We start from the raw sequence: 24548 nt of genomic DNA on the forward strand, positions 1-24548 counted from the left end.
ACCATCTTCCCCTGACCTCAACCCTGCAGAGAACCTTTGGAGAATCATCAAGCAAAAGATCTATGAGGGTGGGAGGCAGTTCACATCAAAACAGCAGCTCTGGGAGGCTATACTGACTTCATGCAAATAAATACAAGCAGAAACTCTCCAAAAACTCACAAGTTCAATGGATGCAAGAATTATGTTGTGAAGTTGGCCTGATCCAGAAATCTGGCCAAGCTGCAAAGCATTGCTTGCCAGTTCTGTAACAAAGAGCTAGGTAGTGCTGCACTCCTTGTCCGAAAGACCAGCCAAAGTCTATAGGCTGCAGTGGTGACCGGTAACCTTGGCAATGACATAAATAAAGGGTTTGTCCAGGACTTTAACATTGATGTCCTATTCTTAGGATAGGTCATCAATAACTGATCGGTAGGAGTGCGACATCTGGCACACCTGCCGGAACTGCTCAGTTATGGAGCTGCACAGCACAGCTCTGTCGACCGTATAATGACCGCGGCCGTATAGTGCAGATCCGCCTCCTATTGAAATCAATACTGGACAGATGTCCAGTACTTGGCTGTGGCCACTATTCCATCATTGGAGCTTTGCAGCTCTGTAATCGAGCAGTTCCAGCCGACACTGGAAACAGCTGATCGGCGGAGGTGCAGGGTGTTGCACCCTCTCCGATCAGATATAGATGGCCTGTCTTAAGGATAGTCCGCCAATGTTAAAGTCCTGAACATCCTCTTTAAATATTCATTCATTCTTGAGAATGGAGAGGAATTTTAAATAATAGAGAAATGGTAAACTTGCTTGTTTTTACAGCACTTTGTAATTTCACCCAATTAAGAAGTTAAGGCGATGCCTTTAGGCCAGGGTCACACTTGCAAGTGTGATGCGAGAAACTCACGTGAGTCTCTCACATCAATACCCGACACTGCCGCCGACACTTGGGACTGGAGTGTGTGGCTGCATGTATTTCTATGCAGCTGAACGCTCCGGTCCGAACCACCGGCGGCAGAGCTGGGTGCTGGGTATTGATGCGAGAGAATCGTGCGACTTTCTCGCATTGCACTCGCAAGTGTGACCCCGGCCTAATATAAACTTCATGCTCATGAAATGATCTGTATTAACAATACATCTACCCATTCATTGTAGTTTAAAAGAAAAAGGTGAGAAACAGTTAAAACATCTGTGACATATTACGTATCCACATGGGTATATATCATAAAATGGGCAATAATATAGCATTTTCATGTTGTATTTCATTAGGGGAAGAACTGAGACCAAGGTGGGAAGTTCATCTTTATTTTGTCTTTTCGTTTTCTGCCTTCTGGTCAAAGTCGTTGTCACAGACTATAAATTTCCTAGGCGTGGTTAATTCATTTCGGGATTACCTAGTATGTTAGAGAAGTAAATAGAGGAGGAGCTGATCCTGCGGGCGGGCGAGCAGACTGTCACAGCCGGCAGGCACAAGGGCAGGGGCACAGCTTCAGTCTGCACAGGAAATCAAAAATGCCTCATCCAACTGTGCAGATGGGCAAGAAGAAAAACTCAATCAAGAGCGTTCTGAGTAAACTCAAGACCATTCACACATCTCACCCTGAAAATGGCCCCCTACTGCCTCAAAAAAGCCAGAACAAGGAGAACCCTTGTCTGAAAAAATTTAAAGAAAGTTTCAGATTTGACATCCCCATCCCTAATTATGTCAAACTGAGAAACAAAGTGAATCTTGTTTCTGAACCTCAGGGAAATTGCAAATCAAAAGGTAAGTCTATTTTTTAATCATCTGTAAAAATATACTTTGTAATCCTATAACCATTTTCAAAATCTCCGCTTGCTGTCAGTGGATGAGAAAACTCCAGTTTACATTCAGAGGCTGCAAAGCCTAAAGATCTAGTTCTGCACAAACAGCTGAGGGATCGTTACAATTGTATCCAGTGTAGACAATATTTTTCTGGCATGGTAAAGAAATAAATTACAAAGCTTCTTCTATACTTTGCAAAGTTGCACACGGACTATACCCGGATTCCATCCGTATGCTGTACTTGTTTTTCACAAACCCATAGACTTGTGTTGGCCCTTGTCATCCGCACTGCCAGAAATGATGAAGATGTGAATAGCACAATATGTTATAATGGGTACAAGTGACATCAATGAAAAAATCAGATACTACATGTACCGGAAACATGGACATGGAAAGGAGACCTTAGATGTTGCAGTCTGCATTGTCTGAAGGCATCTAAGAGGTTAGACAGCGTGGATGTTATGTCTCACCTGGTGAGGTGGCTCCTTGAAGCTCCTGGTCCACATGACCAGTTCTTGAGCAACAAGCACAAGTGGTACAGGTGGAGCAGGATGGCTGAATCAAGCTGAGGTGGTGATGAGTGCAGATTGTAGAAGTGATGGAAAGATGCAGCAGAGCTGGACTACTGATAACTGATTAGTAGAATTGGAACTGCGACGGCTGTTGTAGCAGAGCTGGAACTGTGATGGCTAATGTAGCAGAGCTGGAACTGCGATGGCTAATGTAGCAGAGCTGGAACTGCGATGGCTGATGTAGCAGAGCTGTGACTGTGATGGCTGATGTAGCAGAGCTGGAACTGTGATGGCTAATGTAGCAGAGCTGGAACTGCGACGGCTGTTGTAGCAGAGCTGGAACTGTGATGGCTAATGTAGCAGAGCTGGAACTGCGATGGCTAATGTAGCAGAGCTGGAACTGCGATGGCTGATGTAGCAGAGCTGTGACTGCGATGGCTGATGTAGCAGAGCTGGAACTGTGATGGCTAATGTAGCAGAGCTGGAACTGTGATGGCTAATGTAGCAGAGCTGGAATTGCGATGGCTGATGTAGCAGAGCTGGAATTGTGATGGCTAATGTAGCAAAGCAGGAACTGCGATGGCTGTTGTAGCAGAGCTGGAACTGCGATGGCTGATGTAGCAGAATGCTGTAGATAAGCCCCTGATGCTGGTGGCCTTAGCTCATATACGATTTTGGGGTGACAGATTCCCTTTAAATAAAAAAGAATCTATACATGTTTGGTGTCTGTGAACTTGTAATGACCTGGAGAATCATAATGGCAGGTCAGTTTTAGCATTTAGTGAACATAGTAAAAAAAACAACTGTGGAATTGCAATGTCACCGCTCTTGGAATTGTTTTCCCCATTTTTCAGTACACGATATGTTAAAACCAATGGTGTTGTTCAAAAGCACAACTTGTCCCGCGAAAAACAAGCCCTCACATGGCCATATTGACTGAAAAATAAAAAAGTTATGGCTCTGTAAAGGAGGGGAGCAAAAAATAGAAATTCAAAAACTGAAATACCCCTGGTTGTTAACCCCTTTCTGAAATCTGACGTACTATCCCGTCGAGGTGGGGTGGGCCCGTATGACCACCAACGGGATAGTACGTCATACGCGATCGGCCGCGCTCACGGGGGGAGCGCGGCCGATCGCGGCCGGGTGTCAGCTGCATATATCGCAGCTGACATCCGGCACTATGTGCCAGGAGCGGTCACGGACCGCCCCCGACACATTAACCCCCGGCACACCGCGATCAAACATGATTGCGGTGTACCGGCGGTATAGGGAAGCATTGCGCAGGGAGGGGGCTCCCTGCGGGCTTCCCTGAGACCCCCGGAGCAACGCGATGTGATCGCGTTGCTCCGAGGGTCTCCTACCTCCCTCCTCGCCGCAGGTCCCGGATCCAAGATGGCCGCGGCATCCGGGTCCTGCAGGGAGGGAGGTGGCTTACCGAGTGCCTGCTCAGAGCAGACACTTGGTAAGCCTGCAGCCCTGCACAGCAGATCGCAGATCTGGCAGAGTGCTGTGCACACTGCCAGATCAATGATCTGTGATGTCCCCCCCTGGGACAAAGTAAAAAAGTAAAAAAAAATTCCCCACATGTGTGTAAAAAAAAAATAAAAAAAATATCCTAAATAAAGAAAAAAATATATATATTATTCCCATAAATACATTTCTTTAGCTAAATAAAATAAAAAAAAACAATAAAAGTACACATATTTAGTATCGCCGCGTCCGTAACGACCCAACCTATAAAACTGCCCCACTAGTTAACCCCTTCAGTAAACACCGTAAGAAAAAAAAAAAAAAACGAGGCAAAAAACAACGCTTTATTATCATACCGCCGAACAAAAAGTGGAATAACACGTGATCAAAAAGTCTGATATAAATAACCATGGTACCGCTGAAAACGTCATCTTGTCCCGCAAAAAACGAGCCACCAAACAGCATCATCAGCAAAAAAATAAAAAAGTTATAGTCCTGAGAATAAAGTGATACCAAAATAATTATTTTTTCTATAAAATAGTTTTTATCGTATAAAAGCGCCAAAACATAAAAAAACATAAAAAAATGAGATATCGCTGTAATCGTACTGACCCGACGAATAAAACTGCTTTATCAATTTTACCAAACGCGGAACGATATAAACGCCTCCCCCAAAAGAAATTCATGAATAGCTGGTTTTTGATCACTCTGCCTCACAAAAATCGGAATAAAAAACGATCAAAAAATGTCACGTGTCCGAAAATGTTACCAATAAAAACGTCAACTCGTCCCGCAAAAAACAAGATCTCACATGACTCTGTGGACTCAAATATGGAAAAATTACAGCTCTCAAAATGTGGTAACGCAAAAAATATTTTTTGCAATGAAAAGCGTCTTTCAGTGTGTGACAGCTGCCAATCATAAAAATCCGCTAAATAACCCGCTATAAAAGTAAATCAAACCACCCTTCATCACCCCCTTAGATAGGGAAAAATAAAAAAATTAAAAAATATATTTATTTCCATTTTCCCATTAGGGTTAGGGTTAGGGCTAGAGTTAGGACTAGAGTTAGGGCTAGGGTTAGGGTTAGGGCTAGGGTTAGGGCTAGGGTTAGGGCTAGGGTTAGGGCTAGGGTTAGGGCTAGGGTTGGGGCTAGGGTTAGGGTTAGGGCTAGGGTTAGGGCTAGGGTTGGGGCTAGGGTTAGGGTTAGGGCTAGGGTTAGGGCTAGGGTTGGGGCTAGGGTTAGGGCTAGGGTTAGGGCTAGGGTTAGGGCTACTGTTACGGCTAGTGTTAGGGCTAGTGATAGGGCTAGGGTTATTGCTAGGGTTAGGGCTAGGGTTGGGGCTAGGGTTGGGGTTACAGTTAGGGTTGGGGCTAAAGATAGGGTTAGGGTTTGGATTACATTTACGGTTGGGAATAGTGTTGGGTGTGTCTGGGTTAGAGGAGTGGGTAGGGTTACTGTTGGGATTAGGGTAAGGGGTGTGTTTGGATTAGGGTTTCAGTTATAATTGGGGGGTTTCCACTGTTTAGGCACATCAGGGGCTCTCCAAACGGGACATGGCATCCGATCTGAATTCCAGCCAATTCTGCGTTGAAAAAGGAAAACAGTGTTCCTTCCCTTCAGAGCTCTCCCGTGTGCCCCAACAGGGGTTTACCCCAACATATGGGGTATCAGCATACTCAGGACAAATTGGACATCATCTTTTGGGGTCCAATTTATCCTGCTATCCTTGTGAAAATACAAAACTGGGGGCCAAAAAATAAGTTTTGTGGAAAAAAAAAGAATTTTTATTTTCACGGCTCTGCGTTATAAACTGTAGTGAAACACTTGGGGGTTCAAAGTTCTCACAACACATCTAGATAAGTTCCTTGGGGGTCTAGTTTCCAATATGGGGTCACTTGTGGGGGGTTTGTACTGTTTGGGTACATCAGGGGCTCTGCAAATGCAACGTGACGCCTGCAGACCAATCCATTTAAGTCTGCATTCCAAATGGCGCTCCTTCCCTTCCGAGCTCTGTCATGCGCCCAAACAGTGGTTCCCCCCCACATATGGGGTATCAGCGTACTCAGGACAAATTGGACATCAATGTTTGGGGTCCAATTTATCCATTCCTGATATCCTTGTGAAAATACAAAACTGGGGGCTAAAAATCATTTTTGTGAAAAAAAAAAGAATTTTTATTTTCACGGCTCTGCGTTATAAACTGTAGTGAAACACTTGGGGGTTCAAAGCTATCAAAACACATCTAGATAAGTTCCTTAGGGGGTCTACTTTCCAAAATGGTGTCACTTGTGGGGGTTTTTAATGTTTAGGCACATCAAGGGCTCTCCAAACGCAACATGGCATCTCATCTTAATTCCATTCAATTTTGCATTGAAAAGTAAAATAGCGCTCCTTCCCTTCCGAGCTCTGCTATGCGCCCAAACAGTGGTTTACCCCCACATATGGGGTATCGTCGTACTCAGGACAAATTGCACAACAACTTTTGTGGTCTAATTTCTTCTCTTACCCTTGGGAAAATTAAAAAATGAGGGCGAAAAGATCATTTTTGTGAAAAAATATGATTTTTTATTTTTACGGCTCTGCATTATAAACTTCTGTGAAGCACTTGTTGGGTCAAAGTGCTCAACACACATCTAGATAAGTTCCTTAAGGGGTCTACTTTCCAAAATGGTGTCACTTGTGGGGGGTTTCAATGTTTAGGCACATCAGGGGCTCTCCAAATGCAACATGGCGTCCCATCTCAATTCCAGTCAATTTTGCATTGAAAAGTCAAATGGCGCTCCTTCCCTTCCGAGCTCTGCCCTGCGCCCAAACAATGGTTTACATCCACATATGGGGTATCAGCATACTCAGGACAAATTGCACAACAATTTTTGGGGTCCAATTTCTTCTCTTACCCTTGGGAAAATAAAAAATTGGGGGCGAAAAGATCATTTTTGTGAAAAAATATGATTTTTTATTTTTACGGCTCTGCATTATAAACTTCTGTGAAGCACTTGTTGGGTCAAAGTGCTCACCACACATCTAGATAAGATCCTTAGGGGGTCTACTTTTCAAAATGGTGTCACTTGTGGGGGGTTTCAATGTTTAGGCACATCAGGGGCTCTCCAAATGCAACATGGCGTCCCATCTCAATTCCAGTCAATTTTGCATTGAAAAGTCAAATGGCGCTCCTTTCCTTCCGAGCTCTGCCATGCGCCCAAACAGTGGTTTACCCCCACATATGGGGTATCAGCGTACTCAGGACAAATTGTACAACAAATTTTGGGGTCTATTTTCTCCTGTTAGCTCCTGTGAGCTGAAATAAATTTTGTGTGAAATTTAAATTTTTATTTAAACATTCCAAAAATTCCTGTGAAACACCTGAAGGGTTAATAAACTTCTTGAAAGTGTTTTTGAGTACCTTGAGGGGTGCAGTTTTTAGAATGGTGTCACACTTGGGTATTTTCTATCATATAGACCCCTCAAAATGACTTCAAATGAGATGTGGTCCCTAAAAAAAATGGTGTTGTAAAAATGAGAAATTGCTGGTCAACTTTTAACCCTTATAACTCCGTCACAAAAAAAAATTTTGGTTCCAAAATTGTGCTAATGTAAAGTAGACATGTGGGAAATGTTACTTATTAAGTATTTTGCGTGACATATGTCTGTGATTTAAGGGCATAAAAATTCAAAGTTGGAAAATTGCGAAATTTTCAAAATTTTCGCCAAATATTCATTTTTTTCACAAATAAATGCAAGTTATATCGAAGAAATTTTACAACTATCATGAAGTACAATATGTCACGAGAAAACAATGTCAGAATCTCCAAGATCCGTTGAAGCGTTCCAGAGTTATAACCTCATAAAGGGACAGTGGTCAGAATTGTAAAAATTGTCCCGGTCATTAACGTGCAAACCACCCTTGGGGGTGAAGGGGTTAAGGGGTTAAACCCCAGTTCATATTCAATTTATTGGCAAAATGTACAAACGTTCTGCTGTTTACAATAAACAAATCAATCAAGAGCAATATCATTAGCTCAACACTACTAATATAACAATATAACAAGTGGCTTCTCCATATTCATTACAAAAACGACACTTTTACTCACTACTGCATCACAGAATTATTCAACCACTTCATGACAAGCGTCTTTGCTAGGTAGCACATTGCTTTTTGACTGTTTTTCTGACCTGCTACAAATGTTACTCATAGCCAGAAACCAGTTGCCTCATCGGCAATGGCCTCCAGGTTACAAAATACAGGAGCTTCTCACAAAATTAGAAAATCGTCAAAAAGTTAATTTATTTCAGTTCTTCAATACAAAAAGAGAAACTCGTATGTTATTCAGTATAGAGTCATTATAGTCAGTTTTCAAGTGTTTATTTCTGTTAATGTTGATGATTATGGCTTACAGCCAATAATAACCCAAAAAGCATTTTCTCAGTAAATTAAAAAAATTAACAAAAACACCTGCAAAGGCTTCCTAAGCATTTAAATAGGTCCTTAGTCTGTTTCGGTAGGCTCCACAATCATGGAGATGTCCAGAAGGCAATCATTGACACACTCCACAAGGAATGTAAATTTTGCATTTCATTTTGAAATCGAGGTCCCACAGTCTGGAGGAAGAGTGGAGAGGCCACAATCCAAGCTGCTTGAGGTCCAGTGTGAAGTTTCCACAATCAGTGATGGCTTGGGGAGCCATGTCATCTGCTGGTGTAGGTCCACTGTGTTTTACCAAGACCAAAGTCAGCGCAGCCGTCTACCAGGAAATTTTAGAGTACTTCATGCTTCCCTCTGCCAACAAGTTTTTTGGAGATGGAAATTTTATTCTCCAGCAGGACTTGGCACCTGTCCAAAAGTATCAATACCAGGTTTAAAAACAAAGGATCAATTGCTTGATCACCTGACCTTAAAGCCCTGTCAGCAGGGTTGTGCACAGTAACCTACACACAGTGTCAGGTCGGCACCATTATACTGATTGTTACGATAATGTAAAATACCATGGCCTGAGGGATTTTTGCACATGTGACCATGGTCCTAGACAGACACTGCAGCGTTGACCCCCCATTCTTTCTCTCCCCACTGCAATCGCTGGTATAGACACAAAGCCCTATGACTATACACCAGGCAACTTGATACTAAGGTGTGAGCAGGGTGTGGCTTTTAAACTGCAGACAACCAATCCTGAAAAGCCACTCGTTCCCTCCTCCCCTTGGGCTTGGAATGCCTTTGTCTGAAGACTCTAAGAAGGTAAATAACTAGCATAGCAGTGCATATCATTACTCAGCCCACTTAGTGATGTCACGAAAGAAGGCATATCTTTTATGCCTGCTGAGTAGTGGGTCAGTTTTGGTCCAGGAAGCGGGCTAACATCAGCTCAGCCAAGCTCTGCTAATGCACCTGGATGTATCTCCTGGGCACATGGCCGCCATGCTGATTTGAAATGAGCTGAATGACCTGTAAGTGTGTTTTCTTCCCTTAATTTTATTTTATTTTGTAATCTGTAATGTATGCATGTATTGTCTCCTTTTATAATATCTTTTTATACTTTGTAAACACTGCCTAACTTTTTATGGAGTAAAATATTTAATTGCTAGCTTGTCTCTTTTGCTCTATACGAACTGTGCATCCTCTGAGGTGAATTACGCTACTGATTTGGGTTGGCTCCGGACCCGTTAAACCTTTGGTGGAAAATCGGAGCTGGTGGCAGCATACTTTGTTCTGTGCGTTTGGGAAACTGTACAGCGACCGGCGGCATTGATAATTATTGTTCCTGCCTGAGTGGGAGTAGTTAAATCGCCCACGCTGCAGAGAGCCCAGTAGCCAGTATTTAGCAGGCAGCCTTTCTGGTGACTAATTACCCTAGGTGCAGTACCTAATCTGACCTGAGGGTAAGGGGGGCGCCAGAGAACTGCAAGTTCCAAACCGGAACTGGGAAGTGGGATATAGATAAATCCCCTTCAGAAGGAACCAGGGGCAATCAAACAACCCCGGTTCATGACAAATTGGTGTAAGTAGTGGGGACGATAAAGATATCCTCCCCGGGATCCCTGACATACTGCTGGGATCCGTGACACAGTGTTGGCAGCACGGTGTGAACCGTGACACTGATTATAATGATACTTTGGTTAATGAAATCCGTCTTGTGGCTGTTTCTTAATCTTCATTTTCAGTTTTGTGTTAATGAGATTCTTGTGCCCTAAGGCGGGGTTCATGTACGTGGGGCTCTGATTATATATTCATAATGTAGACTGCTGACAGTTCATTGCTCACTCAGTGACCCACCCCCTAGTTTGTATAATGAATACCATCACATACTAAATACAGTTAGGTCCATATATATTTGGACAGAGACAACATTTTTCTAATTTTGGTTATAGACATTACCACAATTAATTTTAAACAAAACAATTCAGATGCAGTTGAAGTTCAGACTTTCAGCTTTCATTTGAGGGTATCCACATTAAAACTGGATGAAGGGTTTAGGAGTTTCAGCTCCTTAACATGTGCCACCCTGTTTTTAAAGGGACCAAAAGTAATTGGACAGATTCAATAATTTTAAATAAAATGTTCATTTCTAGTACTTGGTTGAAAACCCTTTGTTGGCAAGGACTGCCTGAAGTCTTGAACTCGTTGACATCACCAGACGCTGTGTTTCCCCCTTTTTGATGCTCTGCCAGGCCTTCACTGCAGTGGTTTTCAGTTGCTGTTTGTTTGTGGGCCTTTCTGTCTGAAGTTTAGTCTTTAACAAGTGAAATGCATGCTCAATTGGGTTGAGATCAGGTGACTGACTTGGCCATTCAAGAATATTCCACTTCTTTGCTTTAATAAACTCCTGGGTTGCTTTGGCTTTATGTTTTGGGTCATTGTCCATCTGTAGTATGAAACGACGGCCAATCAGTTTTGCTGCATTTGGCTGGATCTGAGCACACAGTATGTCTCCGAATACCTCAGAATTCATTCGGCTGCTTCAGTCCTGTGTCTCATCATCAATAAACACTAGTGACCCAGTGCCACAGGCAGCCATGCATGCCCAAGCCATCACACTGCCTCCGCCGTGTTTTACAGATGATGTGGTATGCTTCGGATCATGAGCTGTACCACGCCTTCGCCATACTTTACTCTTTCCATCATTCTGGTAGAGGTTGATCTTGGTTTCATCTGTCCAAAGAATGTTCTTCCAGAACTGTGCTGGCTTTTTTAGATGTTTTTTAGCAAAGTTCAGTCTAGCCTTTTTATTCTTGATCCTTATGAGTGGCTTGCACCATGCAGTGAACCCTCTGTAGTTACTTTCATGCAGTCTTCTCTTTATGGTAGATTTGGATATTGATGCGCCGACCTCCTGGAGAGTGTTCTTCACTTGGTTGGCTGTTGTGAAGGGGTTTCTCTTCACCATGGAGATTATTCTGCGATCATCCACCACTGTTGTCTTTTGCATTGATGAGTTCACCAGTGCTTTCTTTCTTTCTCAGGATGTACCAAACTGTAGATTTTGCCACTCCTAATATTGTAGCAATTTCTCGGATGGGTTTTTTCTGTTTTCGCAGCTTAAGGATGGCTTGTTTCACCTGAATGGAGAGCTCCTTGGACCGCATGTTTACTTCACAGCAAAACCTTCCAAATGCAAGCACCACACCTCAAATCAACTCCAGGCCTTTTATCTGCTTAATTGAGAATGACATAACGAAGGGATCGCCCACACCTGTCCATGAAATAGCCTTGGAGTCAATTGTCCAATTACTTTTGGTCCCTTTAAAAACAGGGTGGCACATGTTAAGGAGCTGAAACTCCTAAACCCTTCATCCAATTTTAATGTGGATACCCTCAAATGAAAGCTGAAAGTCTGAACTTCAACTGCATCTAAATTGTTTTGTTTAGAATTCATTGTGGTAATGTCTATAACCAAAATTAGCAAAATGTTGTCTCTGTCCAAATATATATGGACCTAACTGTATAAAAAACGCTTCTGCAGGCAGGTGCCGACTGTGGCCCCTGTGCTGCATCAGAATCACATGGTTACTGTGCACTTGCGGTTTGCCCTTTTAAGTCGAACTGTACATCTTGCGGTTTGTTATGAAGATATTCTGTGTTTAGTATTGCTCCTTTATGAGAAAATGGAGACCTCAGTGCCTGCTACTGCCAAATCTTGCTTCAGTTAGGACTTCAGGACTCTGCAGGCCTATCCTGAATGGAGTGGAGATATAAGTGTACGGCCTCAGCTCCCTTCACTGTCTATGGGACTGCCTAGCACAGCACTCGGGCTATTTCCATCGGTTCCATAGACAATGAGGGAGGTGGAAACTGCTCTATGCAGGACAAGGCTGGAGAGCTGCATTTTTAGGATCGCTGGGTGTCTGATGGCCGGGTCCCATCAGCAAGTTATCTCTTGTAAATGCTACAATGGTGGAAACTCCGCACTGGACCTGGGGAAGGTGAGTATAGTGCTGTCAATTTTTACATATCAAACTGTCTCAAGAGACTGGTATTTTCTGAAAGGTGACAACCTCTTTTAAAGGATGAAGAAGTCATTGCTGTTTAAACTCCAAGGATTTGTCTGGCCCTTAAGATGTGGCACATTAATTGGCCTGAGAGGCCCTGCAAAAGATAGAATTTTTGGATGCCTTTCACTTGCTGCTAAAGAGTTTTCCTATACAATGATTCCCCTCCCAAAAAAAACACCCGTGCACAAAAACTGTGCCAAAAAACGAGGATTTTACATGGACTTTTTAGGATGAGTTGGATAAAAGGTCTTCTGTGAATCTTGGGAAACCATTAGCAAGTGGTGCCACTATTATTTTACCCAACTATGACATGTGCCTGAATAAAAACTATACTAAGCAGTGTGTAAGCAGGTGCTGAGATGCAGTACACAGGGATTGCAGAGCAATGCGGTATAACAATATTATTTAATTTAACAGTAAAGATGAAAGTAATCTCCTTGCAGGGAGTTAATAAACAGTAAACAAGAATTAAAGGGAGAACAAGGATTAATGCGACAGTCTGAGGTTTAAGCAGCACTCCCACTGGTTCTCCTTGATATACAGTCCGATGGGGGTTGTGGTATCAGCAACGGCCGGCGTAGAGTCTTGAGATGGGGTCCTCTGTCAACGGTCTGGCTTCTGGCGGCAATGGGCGGTCTCAGGTTTTACCCGCTGAGCCCCTAGTCCATAAGCCCGGGCAGCCAAAGTGAAGGAAGCTGCAGGAGTCGCTGTATCAAGAAAGAGCTGATGCGTGCTGGCCAGTAAAGGGAACCGCACGTCAGTGTCCTGTAATGGCCCACACTTCTCCGCACGAGCACTGCCCAATGTTTATCCGGGCGCCCGGCACTCTCCTCTATCACTGCCCCGCTGGAGCGTTCGGGTAAGCCTGGTTGCGGCACGTCTCGGCTCTGCTGTGCTAGGTGTGGAGCGCGCTGCACACCCTGCTGCACTTTCCCTGACGGCGGGAAGCTGACTGCTCCTTCGCGCGCTATCTCCTCACTGCCAGGCTTAGCCTCACCCCCTCTACCCGGGTCATGGGCCTGTCTGGTCCCCTGTACTTCCCCCCCGGGCAACATGGTACGCAGCCTCAGCAGTTCCGGACCCGGCATGATGCAGGTACCCGCCACCCGGTCTTCCTCCTTACAATTGCATAAAGGGTAATAAAGGCTATAGGATATTCCACCACTTTATGATCAGATGGGCCTCGAACCTCTGCATCCATAACTGATAAGGAAAATGAAGAGGTTGCAGCAAATATTTCAGAGCTGCATTCCCTTCAATGTATTTAGATGTACAGCAATGCTGAGGTCATCCACTGTGATGTCATAGCACTGTGAGCATGATCACATCAATATACAGTACAGGGATATTTCACAAAGGGTTGTCACAAAACGAGAACAAACCTTGTGATGTGACAATACATGGATAATAAATAACATCGAGCACTCCAACCATCAGCCTCTGGCGGTTTTAATCACGGCAGGATCCTACCTAGTCATATAAATGTAGGCTATCAGCCCAGGAGAGAAATCACATTAGGATAGGTTCCCAGCAAAGAGGATCGCCTTCTCATTGGCTGCTGGGCACACATGAATTGGCCAATTTATGCGCTAAGTAGCTTCAATTTGCCTATTTTCTTGACAGGGATAATAAACATAGTGATGTCACAGCACAGGGACAATACACACAGTGATGTCACAGTACAGAGATAATAAACAATGATGTGATAGCACACGGATAATACACACAGTGACGTCACAGTGCAGAGATAATGAACACAGTGATGCCACACCACAGGGATAATACACACAGTGATGTCACAGTAGGGGTAATACTTACAGTGATATCACAGCACAGGGACAATACACATAGTGATGTCACAGCACAGCGATAATACACACAATGATATCACAGCATGGGGACAATACGCACAGTGATGTCACAGCACAAGGACAATACACACAGTGATGTCACAGTACAGGGATAATGCACACAGTGATGTTACAGTACAGTAATACACACAGCGATGTCACAGTTGCAGGCATAATAAACAATGATGTCATAGCACAAGGATAATACACACAGTGATGTCACAGCACTAGGACAATACACACAGTGATGTAATAGTACAGGGTTAATGCACGCAGTGATGTCACAGTACAGTAATACCACAGCAATGTCACAGTTACAGGGATAATAAACAATGATGGCATAGCACAAGGATAATACACACAGTGATGCCATAGCACTGGGACAATAGACATAATGATGTCACAATACAGAGGTAATAAACACAATGTTTTCACAGTAAAGTGATTATAAACAGTGATGTCACAGCACAGGGATAAAACACAGTGATGTCACAGTACAGGGATAATACACACAGTGATGTCACAGTACAGAGAGAATACACACAGTGATGTCACAGTACAGGGATAATACACACAGTGATGTCACAGTAAAGGGATAATGCACACAGTGATGTAATAGTACAGGCGTAATGCACACCGTGATGTCACAGTACAGTAATACACACAGCGATGTCATAGTTACAGGGATAATAAACAATGATGGCATAGCACAAGGATAATACACACTGTGTTGTCATAGCACAGGGATAATATACATAATATTGTCACAATACAGAGGTAATAAACACAACGTCACAGTAAAGTGATTATAAACAATTATAAACAGTGATGTCACAGCACAGAGATAAAACACAGTGATGTCACAGTGCAGGGATAATACGCACAGTGATGTCACAGTACAGGGATAATACACATAGTGATGTCACAGTACAGGGATAATACACACAGTAATGTCACAATACAGAGGTAATAAACACAATGATGTCACACAGTAAAGTGATTATAAGCAGCGATGTCACATTATGAGGTAAAAAGCATTAGAATAGTTCCCACATCAATGTCAAACACAAAGGAATCGCACATAGTGATGCCACTTTAGAGTAGTAACACTGATTTCTCACTGTTTGGATAATAACCTTGAAATTCTTAGTGTGGCAGTAGACTGGACGTCTGATTTATCTTTTATTTTACCTATAGACCATTTTCTGCCCTATCACATACTCCACTGCACTTTATGTAACTAGTTGCCTGGAAATAAGTTTTATATTTTAAAAATACAACAACACAAATATGCAAATTTTATTCCCATTAACTTTCTACAGTTGATTTTCCAGTTCTGGTGGTCAGATCACTTCTGCCCAGGGGCGGATTATCAGAGGGTCAATATGGGCGGTAGCCCAGGGCCCAGTGGCTTGGGGGGGCCCTGGGCCACCGCAGATTGACCCTCTGATAATCCGCCGGAGTGTGACTGAATGCCCGGCCCGCCGGCATTTATGTGCCCCGCCCGCCGGACCCGGTGGGCAGAGAGAGGGGGTCCGCATCGGGCCCCTTCTCATCTGCTCACCGGGCCCCTTCCGGCGCTGCGGCGCTTTCCTATTGACGTGCGTGCGCGCGCCCGCACCTCAATAGTTAACAACAGCCGCCAGCCAGCCAATTGGAGGCTGGCAGCTGAAGTCGGCCGCAGCGCACACGTCGCCGGCGTCTGACGTCATTGTCAGTCGCCGGCGAGTGTGCGCTGCTGGAGGGAGCTCGCCGCGTGGAGCGCTGGTAAGGTGAGGAGACTGTTTTTTGTTTTTTTTTCGTTTTTTTTTTATAAGTTAACGGTGGACTGTGGACACATTGGGGGCAATGCTGTAGACACTGGGGCAATGCTGGAGACACTGGGGCAGATTGCTGGAGACACTGGGGCAGATTGCTGTAGACACTGGGGCAGATTGCTGGACACACTGGGGGCAATGCTGGAGACACTGGGGCAATGCTGGAGGACACACTGGGGCAGATTGCTGGAGACACTGGGGCAGATTGCTGGAGACACTGGGGCAGATTGCTGGAGACACTAGGGCAGATTGCTGGAGACACTGGGGCAATGCTGGAGACACTGGGGCAATGCTGGAGACACTGGGGCAGATTGCTGGAGACACTGGGGTAGATTGCTGGAGACACTGGGGCAGATTGCTGGAGACACTGGGGCAGATTGCTGGAGACACTGGGGCAGATTGCTGGAGACACTGGGGCAGATTGCTGGAGACACTGGGGGCAATGCTGGAGACACTGGGGCAGATTGCTGGAGACACTGGGGCAGATTGCTGGAGACACTGGGGCAGATTGCTGTAGACACTGGGGCAATGCTGTAGACACTGGAGCAGATTGCTGTAGACACTGGGGCAGATTGCTGTAGACACTGGGGCAGATTGCTGTAGACACTGGGGCAATGCTGTAGACACTGGGGCAGATTGCTGTAGACACGAGCAGATTGCTGTAGACACTGGGGCAGATTGCTGTAAACACTGGGGCAGATTGCTGGACACACTGGGGGCAATGCTGGAGACACTGGGGCAGATTGCTGGAGACACTGGGGCAGATTGCTGGAGACACTGGGGCAGATTGCTGGAGACACTGGGGCAGATTGCTGGAGACACTGGGGCAATGCTGGAGACACTGCGGCAATGCTGTAGACACTGGGGCAGATTGCTGTAGACACTGGGCCAGATTGCTGTAGACACTAGGGCAGATTGCTGTAGACACTGGGGCAGATTGCTGTAGACACTGGGGCAATGCTGGAGACACTGGGGCAGATTGCTGGAGACACTGGGGCAGATTGCTGCAGACACTGGGGCAGATTGCTGGAAACACTGGGGCAATGCTGGAGACACTGGGGCAATGCTGGAGACACTGGGGCAGATTGCTGGACACACTGGGGCAATGCTCGAGGACACACTGGGGCAGATTGCTGGACACACTGGGGCAATGCTGGAGGACACACTGGGGCAGATTGCTGGAGACACTGGGGCAATGCTGGAGGACACACTGGGGCAGATTGCTGGAGACACTGGGGCAATGCTAGAGACACTGGGGCAGATTGCTGGACATACTGGGGCAGATTGCTGGACACACGGGGTAATATGCTGGAGACAATGGGGCAGATTGCTGGACACACTGGGGGCAATGCTGGACAATTGGACATACTGGGGCAGATTGCAGGACACACTGGTGGTAATATGCTGGACACACTGGGGCAATTTGCTGGACATACTGGGGCAGATTGTTGAACACACTGTCTGGGGGCAATATGCTGGAGTCAGACACTGGGGCAGATTGCTGGAGACACTGTCTGGGGGCAATGCTGGACACACTGGGGCAGATTGCTGGTTACTGGGGCAATATGCTGGACATACTGGGGCAGATTGCTGGACACACTGGGGTTAATATGCTGGACACACTGGGGCAGATTGCTGGACACACTGGGGGCAGGACTGGAGGCATGGGCAGAATGTAGACACGGGGCAGAATGAAAGACATGGGGCAGGATTGGATCATGGGGCAGGAGAATACGATGGAGACAGATGGGGCAGGATGGGGAGATCACATGGGGTAGAATGGATACTCATGAGTGCAGGATGGGAGAACATATGGCAGGAGCCAGGAATGAGACACACGGGGCCAGGGTGGGGAATATTATTACCATAGGGGCTAATTAAGGGATATTATTACTGCAGTGATGTAGTTATTTTATTTTTTGAGTATACTGTTTTAAATGGGGGGGCGGTCCTGTTACTGTGCAGAGTGACTCTATATCGCCTTTTTTTCTCCATGTGTAATGTAGAAGTTGTGAAAAATTAAGTAATGTGTTCTGCAAGCAGAGCTCGAGATAACTGTGTTATTTCCTGCAGAAACGAGTCCTGGCTGGAAGAAATGATGGCGGTCTGTGCTGGATGAAAGATGAAGGACTTCACCTAGAGACGTCATTGGTGAGTCAGTGTTACCTATACATTGACACTATACACTATACTATATACAGAGGTCCTGTGTACAATGTCACCAGTGATCACTGTATTACCTATACACTATATACAGAGCTCCTGTGTATAATGTCACCAGTGATCTCTGTATTACCTCTACACAGACACTGCATACTAAGTATAGATCTCCTGTGAATACTGGCACTTATGGTGATAGTATTGTGGGGTTTTTTTTATTATTACTGATCAGTATTGTAGTATTCAGTCACTATGTGGTGGTAATATGTGGTCTGGAAATGGTGTTGTGGTATTTGTCCCTTCAATGTGCTATTTGGTCACCAAGTGGTGGTAATATGTGGTCTTGACATGGTGCGGTGGTATTTGTTCCTTGTATGTGATATTATTCGATCACTGTGTTTGTAATTTGTGGTCTGGTCATGGCGCGGTGGTATTTGTTCCTTGTATGTGATATTATTGGTCAAAATATACCTAAATTATATTGCAGATTTTAACAAATATTTAATAGGTTACAGTAGAGTAGGGCCCGGCCATTTTTCTGGAATAATCTGGTTCGGGTATAATATGACCCCCCCCCCCCCCGTCACATGACCCCCGGTCACATGACCCCCCCGTCACATGACCCCCGTCACGTGACCCCCCGTCACATGACCGGGGGGCCCACAGTGTCTGAACAGCCCGGGGCCCTGGCTACCCTTAATCCACCCCTGCTTCTGCCCCTCCATGTGTAGGTGCACGATATACATTGTGGGGGATAAATCTCTTCTCATTGCTTGTATCTTACTCTTACAGAACATTTGAACAGTCTGATAAGGAAACAAGAATACTACAATGCCTGTTTACTCATTCATGATGTGGAGCAAAATGAAAAATGTGACGGCAGCGAGTTGTATGAGGCCGTAGCCCAGGAGATGTGGAGATGCTTGACTCTGGCCCTCGATGGGGATTCCAATCAGACTGTGACTCTTCAGTCCATCTCTCAATGTATTCAATGGGCAAAGCAGCAACAATGCAACAAAAGTCCTGACTGGAGCCCACAAATGTGGGTCATTCACGTAGAGAGTCTTTTTGAAAATGATATTAAGAAGCACAATGCAAAACTGGAACTCGAAAGTGGCCTGGACCAATATCTGGAGGAACTTGAAAAGAATCTGTCAGAGATTATATTGAGACTTGAACATTTTCCAGATTTCCTAACTGCGTCGCACTTGAAGTGCCTACACGTTGAGTTATTTAAACAACTCACATCTTTGGTCGATAAGAAACTAAAATATGAAGATCACGTGCTGCTGTTCAAATGGGCTCATAAGGAGCATAGAAGGTGCGGTACATATTGGTAAAACAGACTTGTTAAGTATTTTAATATGCCATGTTGAAGGGTAAATCCAGGATTAGGAAAACATCTGATTTCTTCCAAAAAGACATGCAAGACATGCTCTTTCCTACACGTTACACATCACAAATACATTCACGCATCACACTTATTTATGTCTCCAAAAAAGCTATTCCGTTATAGAAGTGGAGGAAAACTGTGGTGAGCAGAGCTGAGTCTGCAGATTTCTTACTTTTCCTCTTCTTTTGGTCCCGACAGAGCTGCTTCCCAATCGGGTTACAGCAGCTGGTAAGAAGCTATGGCTGTTGTAACTTAAAGTTACATTCTCAAGTTCAAAAGTTATTCCCTATCAGCAGGATGGGCAATAAATTTCCAATCACTGGGGTTCCCAATGATCTCAAGTACTGCGATCCAGCTAAATGGAGAGGAGATCAATCAGGTTTACTGACACTCCGTCTATTCTACTGGGATTGCCAAAGATTAGCCAAGGCCAGTTCTCGGTAATCTTCGGCGCTGCCATTGTCAGTGAATAGAACAGCCGTGTTCATGATTGACCACTGATCCATTTACACTGGGCTATTCAGAGCCCCAGTTCTCTGTATTGCTAGGGGCCCAATGCTCGGACCCCCAGTATAGTCGGTGTGAATTTATTTGCACGTTATAATCCATCAGCCACGACAATAGTTTGTTGCTGATGGAATAGGAATTGGCGCACAGCCTCTTACCTGATTGCTCTACATTTGTTTAGCCAATCTGGTGCAACGTCATCATCATTCATGCGGTATGATGTTCATGGGACATCGCACCAGGACAGTTAATCAGAAGAAGAGCCATGGATGTTGTCAGGTAAGAGGTGGTACTCTCGCCCCCATTCCAGCGGCCACAGACCACTGCTGCGGCTGATGGAATGAAGCAAGCAAATCAATTGACACCAATTCTAAGCCCTGGCAATCAGAAAGTTATCTACTATCCCTGGATAGGGGATAATCTTCAAACTTGAGAATACCCCTTTAAAGAAACTGATGTTACCAGGACATCATGGCTATGCTGTATCGAGTCTGACCTCACTAGCTTTGTCCCAGGCATGTGTTGACTGTTTTTCCAGATCAGTCACCAGCTCTGTGACCGATCACAGCTTCGTACCTTCTTTGCCTGATTCTGGCAGGTCAGTGATCCGTTTACCCTCAGCTTTATCGCATAAATCGCAGCACGCGCTACTTTCATACGAGTTTTGGACATTCAAGTCTATGGGTGCGTGAAAAAAATCGGATCCCACACAGACCATCAGAGCGGCATCAGACTTTTATGGATAGATTTCTGTTATAAACCTGGGAAACTGTATGTGGTCATGTACATGTTTTAGTGTAGTTGTATGCACAGTGACGCCACACAGATATAAAAAACAAACACACAGATGAAATTAGAAAAAAAAAAAATCGCACAATTTTTCTGAATGGAAGTCGAAAAATGTTTCATACACTCATCTGCGGGTGCTGCATACACCCGCTCCTGTCATGTGCTGGAGACTTAATGTTACAAAGCAATAAATATGCCAGAGACTAAAGGCTTATTATAAAATATCGCCCAGATGTACCTCGTGGGAAATAAAAAAGCGTTCTCGCACAATATCTACGGTTGATCAAACCAGATTTCATATTGGAAGTCAGTATACAAACTACGTATAAAACACAAAGTCATCCTAATCTCACAAATACTGGGTTTACCCTTTATTAACGTCTTTATTCACGAATTTCTGAAAAATCAAAACTGTGATTAACCATGGTAAAAGCAGTGACAAAGTAAGTTATGACCCGTCACTAGATGCTCACCTCCATACTGATGGGAACATCCATCACATCCTTAACCTTGTAAAACCCCGGTAGTCTGGAATATTGTCATATGTAAGCCCACCTTCATTTTCCCTGCATTTACATCTTGGGACTTTTTTCTTTTTATTTAAATGCTTGTATTTTTGGCCATAAAGCAATTTTGCTATTGAGTTTTGATACTAATTTTTGAGTGTTTGGATTCTATATCCTCTGTGTATCACTGTACATATAGCAGATTTCAGAGTGAGGTAGCGGTGAATCCATCAGTCAGCTCATCTGACAGCTGGCTCTGTAAGCCTTATATTTCTTTTCCTGAACAGTGAAAGTTGAACTTTGAGTTGATCATTAAAATTTTTTTAGCTTTCTGCTTCACTGCCATCAATAATGCATAAATCAAGGAGAACTTTGCAAGGAATCCTCCAGGCCGTGAACCTTGAGCAATCAACGAAGCAATCACAAAAGAGAGGGAAAGAAAGGGGAAAACTACCTACACCGTAGAAAATGGTAAAATACAAATTTCCACCATTAAAAAGTATGAGAGCAATAAAATCATGGAAAAGGGGGTAAAATGGGGGGGGGGGGTGTTAGATGAGGGGGGTAGAAGCGCATATGGACCTCACGCGTTTCCGACTGTCATGAGACCTTATTCATAGGTCAAATACAGACTCATGTCCGCCTGAAACGCGTGAGGTTCATATGCGCATCTACCACCTTCCCTAATACCTCTCTCATCCCCCCTTTTCCACGATTTTATTGCTTTCATACTTTTTAATTTTTTTATTTTACCATTATCTGCGGTGCTGGGAGTTTTCCCCTTTCTTCCTCTACCTTTTTTGATTAGTTTGTATCCTTAAGATAGTTTATTGATAGGTGTTAGTGCTACATCTGGGACACCCCCCCACCGATCAGGTGTTCCCAATGCTGCCCTGGACTGCTTAGTTGCGGAGTTGCACAGCACAGTTCCTTCAACTGCATAGTGGCCGCAGTCGTGTACTGCACATCCACCCTTTGATTCATCGCCGGCATCGGGAATCACTGATTGGTGATGGTGCCTCAACCCCACCGGTCAGACATTGATGACCTATCGTAAGGATAAGTCATCAATTTTAAAGTCCTGGACAGTCCAGTTAATTTCCTTAGAAGAAGAAGAGTTAAAGGCTGTACAGTCTTACAAGCTCGCTGACGGTTTTACTGGTAACTCAGTCTGCAGTCAGCTATGTTCTGTGATGCATAGAGGCTGTGGAAGACGAACTAGTCCAAAATTTTGAATATAACCGTGTTACAAAATTGTTTTTTTTTTTAGGACAAAAATGCTTGCATTTAAGTGATCGGAGCCAGGAGTTATTCACAGGTCAAGACTAGAATAACATGTATACTCATCCAGGACACATGTAGTACTATAATATCACAAAAGAAACCTTAGCTAATTGTCTCTTTCTGAATCTATATAATGCTAGTGGTGCAGAATAGAACCATGCCACATATTAAAGGAGTAACCAGCCTTAAATGTATGTCTATTACTATTCTCACTTGTCTCGTTCTCATAGAGCTTCACACAAAGCCTCCCACCACAGATGTACTGATGGGGTACAGATACTGAAGTCTGACTCTAGTGATTGGTATGGCCACAACCAGTCGACCCAATCTACTAGTAATGGTTTGAATTTCCCTTTAAACTATTGGTTTGTTTATAGTTTTGCTACTTAGAAAGTAGCAATTTGTTATTTGAACAGATGTTTTGGCAATTACCATCACGGATGATATTTCATTTGCAATCATTCCCTAGAAGCCCCAAATTAATATTAGTATAAGTGTTGTAAATAGCATATGAAAATTGGGGGTCCCATTTAAAAGTTTTGCATTAGGCAGAGGCACAACAATGAGGGCATTCCTGGGCATTTTTTTAGTCAATCCAATTCTCAGTTTTCCAGTTCTAAATGTTGATAAGAATGTGAGAAGCCCCCATTTATAATACTGGTGGCAGACAGAGCATTGGGCTATGATCACAGCAGATGGGCTGCTACCTCTGCACCAATTATAGCTACCGCCCTGGCATCAGGACTGGGAGGCTTCAAGCTGAATTACAAGGTGTACATTTTCTACCCCTCGAGGTCGAGGTTGTTAGCAGTAAAACACAGTGTATAAGGTTATGTCTGTGTAACAAGGTGTCACGGAGTGGTAGTCATAGGCGAGTTCACTAAGCAACAGTCAGTGAACACCCCAGCACTTTGTACATGAAAAGATAAATAAAGTCCCTTGTGCAACATGCTCCACAGCACACTCATAGGCTCTGTCAGATTCCCCTCAGCTGCTGCCATGCCGGCTCCGCATTCATGAGCTCTGCAAATCACTTCAGAGATTAGCTCTTTTTCCAACAGCTTAACCTTACTAGACAGCAGCATATTCATCTCACAGACAGCACAGTTCAAACACAGAGACAACTTCTTATGTATTCTTCACATCAGCAGCACAGTTCGCACAAGGCAACGTTTCCTGTACTTTCTCTTCCTTTGTCATACAAGCAGACTCTAGTATCTCTGTCATTTCTTTCAAATTACTATTGGCATTCACGGCCGTATCTCTAGCCAGACTCTGTCCTGTCTGCGGTGTCATTTCCTCTGCCATCTGGGAAGCATCTTTGGACAGTTCATGTCCCATCTGTACCTTCGGCATCACCAGCTCCCTGTCAGCCCCTTGTCCGGTTCCAATAGGGAAAGGTGTCGGGAACGCCATCTCAGCTGCTCCCGCCCCGGTCGTAGACCCCGGATCTTTCTTGGGAATGGTCCTGTTGAGCTGGTGCCCAACTGCACTATTCTTCAGCCGTGGGGCCCCGTACTGTGCCATCTGCAGACGTATCCCCCACAGACTGTAACTGTCTCACTGTATGCATTCTGCCCCTTGGGCAGACTGCCCTGGTGTCTGACAGAACCAGGAAGTGTCTGTCCTATATCTCCCTGCTCTGTGCTGCTCTGCTCTGTGCCCCTCCCATCTACTTAACTCCTTGCTGCCTGTACCTAAACTAAGGGTACCGTCACACTGAGCAACTTTTGAACGAGAACGACAGCGATCCGTGATGTTGCAGCTTCCTGGATAGCGATCTCGTTGTGTTTGACACGCAGCAGCGATCAGGATCCTGCTGTGACATCGCTGGTCGGAGCTAGAAGTCCAGAACTTTATTTCGTCGTTGAATCACCCGCTGTCATCGCTGGATCGGTGTGTGTGACACCGATCCAGCGATGTGTTCACTTGTAACCAGGGTAAACATCGGGCCGCGCTTAGTAACCCGATGTTTACCCTGGTTAC

General features: G+C 44.6%; 1 protein-coding gene across 1 annotated transcript in view; it reads left to right on the forward strand.

Annotated features, from left to right (window-relative positions):
• The first annotated feature begins 1457 nt into the window (after window positions 1-1457).
• Window positions 1458-24548, forward strand: part of LOC143817752 (uncharacterized) — a 46754-nt gene continuing 23663 nt past the window's right edge. Inside the window, exons 1-2 of the mRNA XM_077299251.1 lie at window positions 1458-1747; window positions 18876-19404. Coding sequence (XP_077155366.1) covers window positions 1495-1747; window positions 18876-19404 — 782 coding nt within the window. The 5' untranslated portion in view covers window positions 1458-1494. The remainder of the gene's footprint in view (window positions 1748-18875; window positions 19405-24548) is intronic.

This window comes from Ranitomeya variabilis, chromosome 1 (assembly GCF_051348905.1).
Source record: "Ranitomeya variabilis isolate aRanVar5 chromosome 1, aRanVar5.hap1, whole genome shotgun sequence".
Taxonomy (NCBI): Eukaryota; Metazoa; Chordata; class Amphibia; order Anura; family Dendrobatidae; genus Ranitomeya; species Ranitomeya variabilis.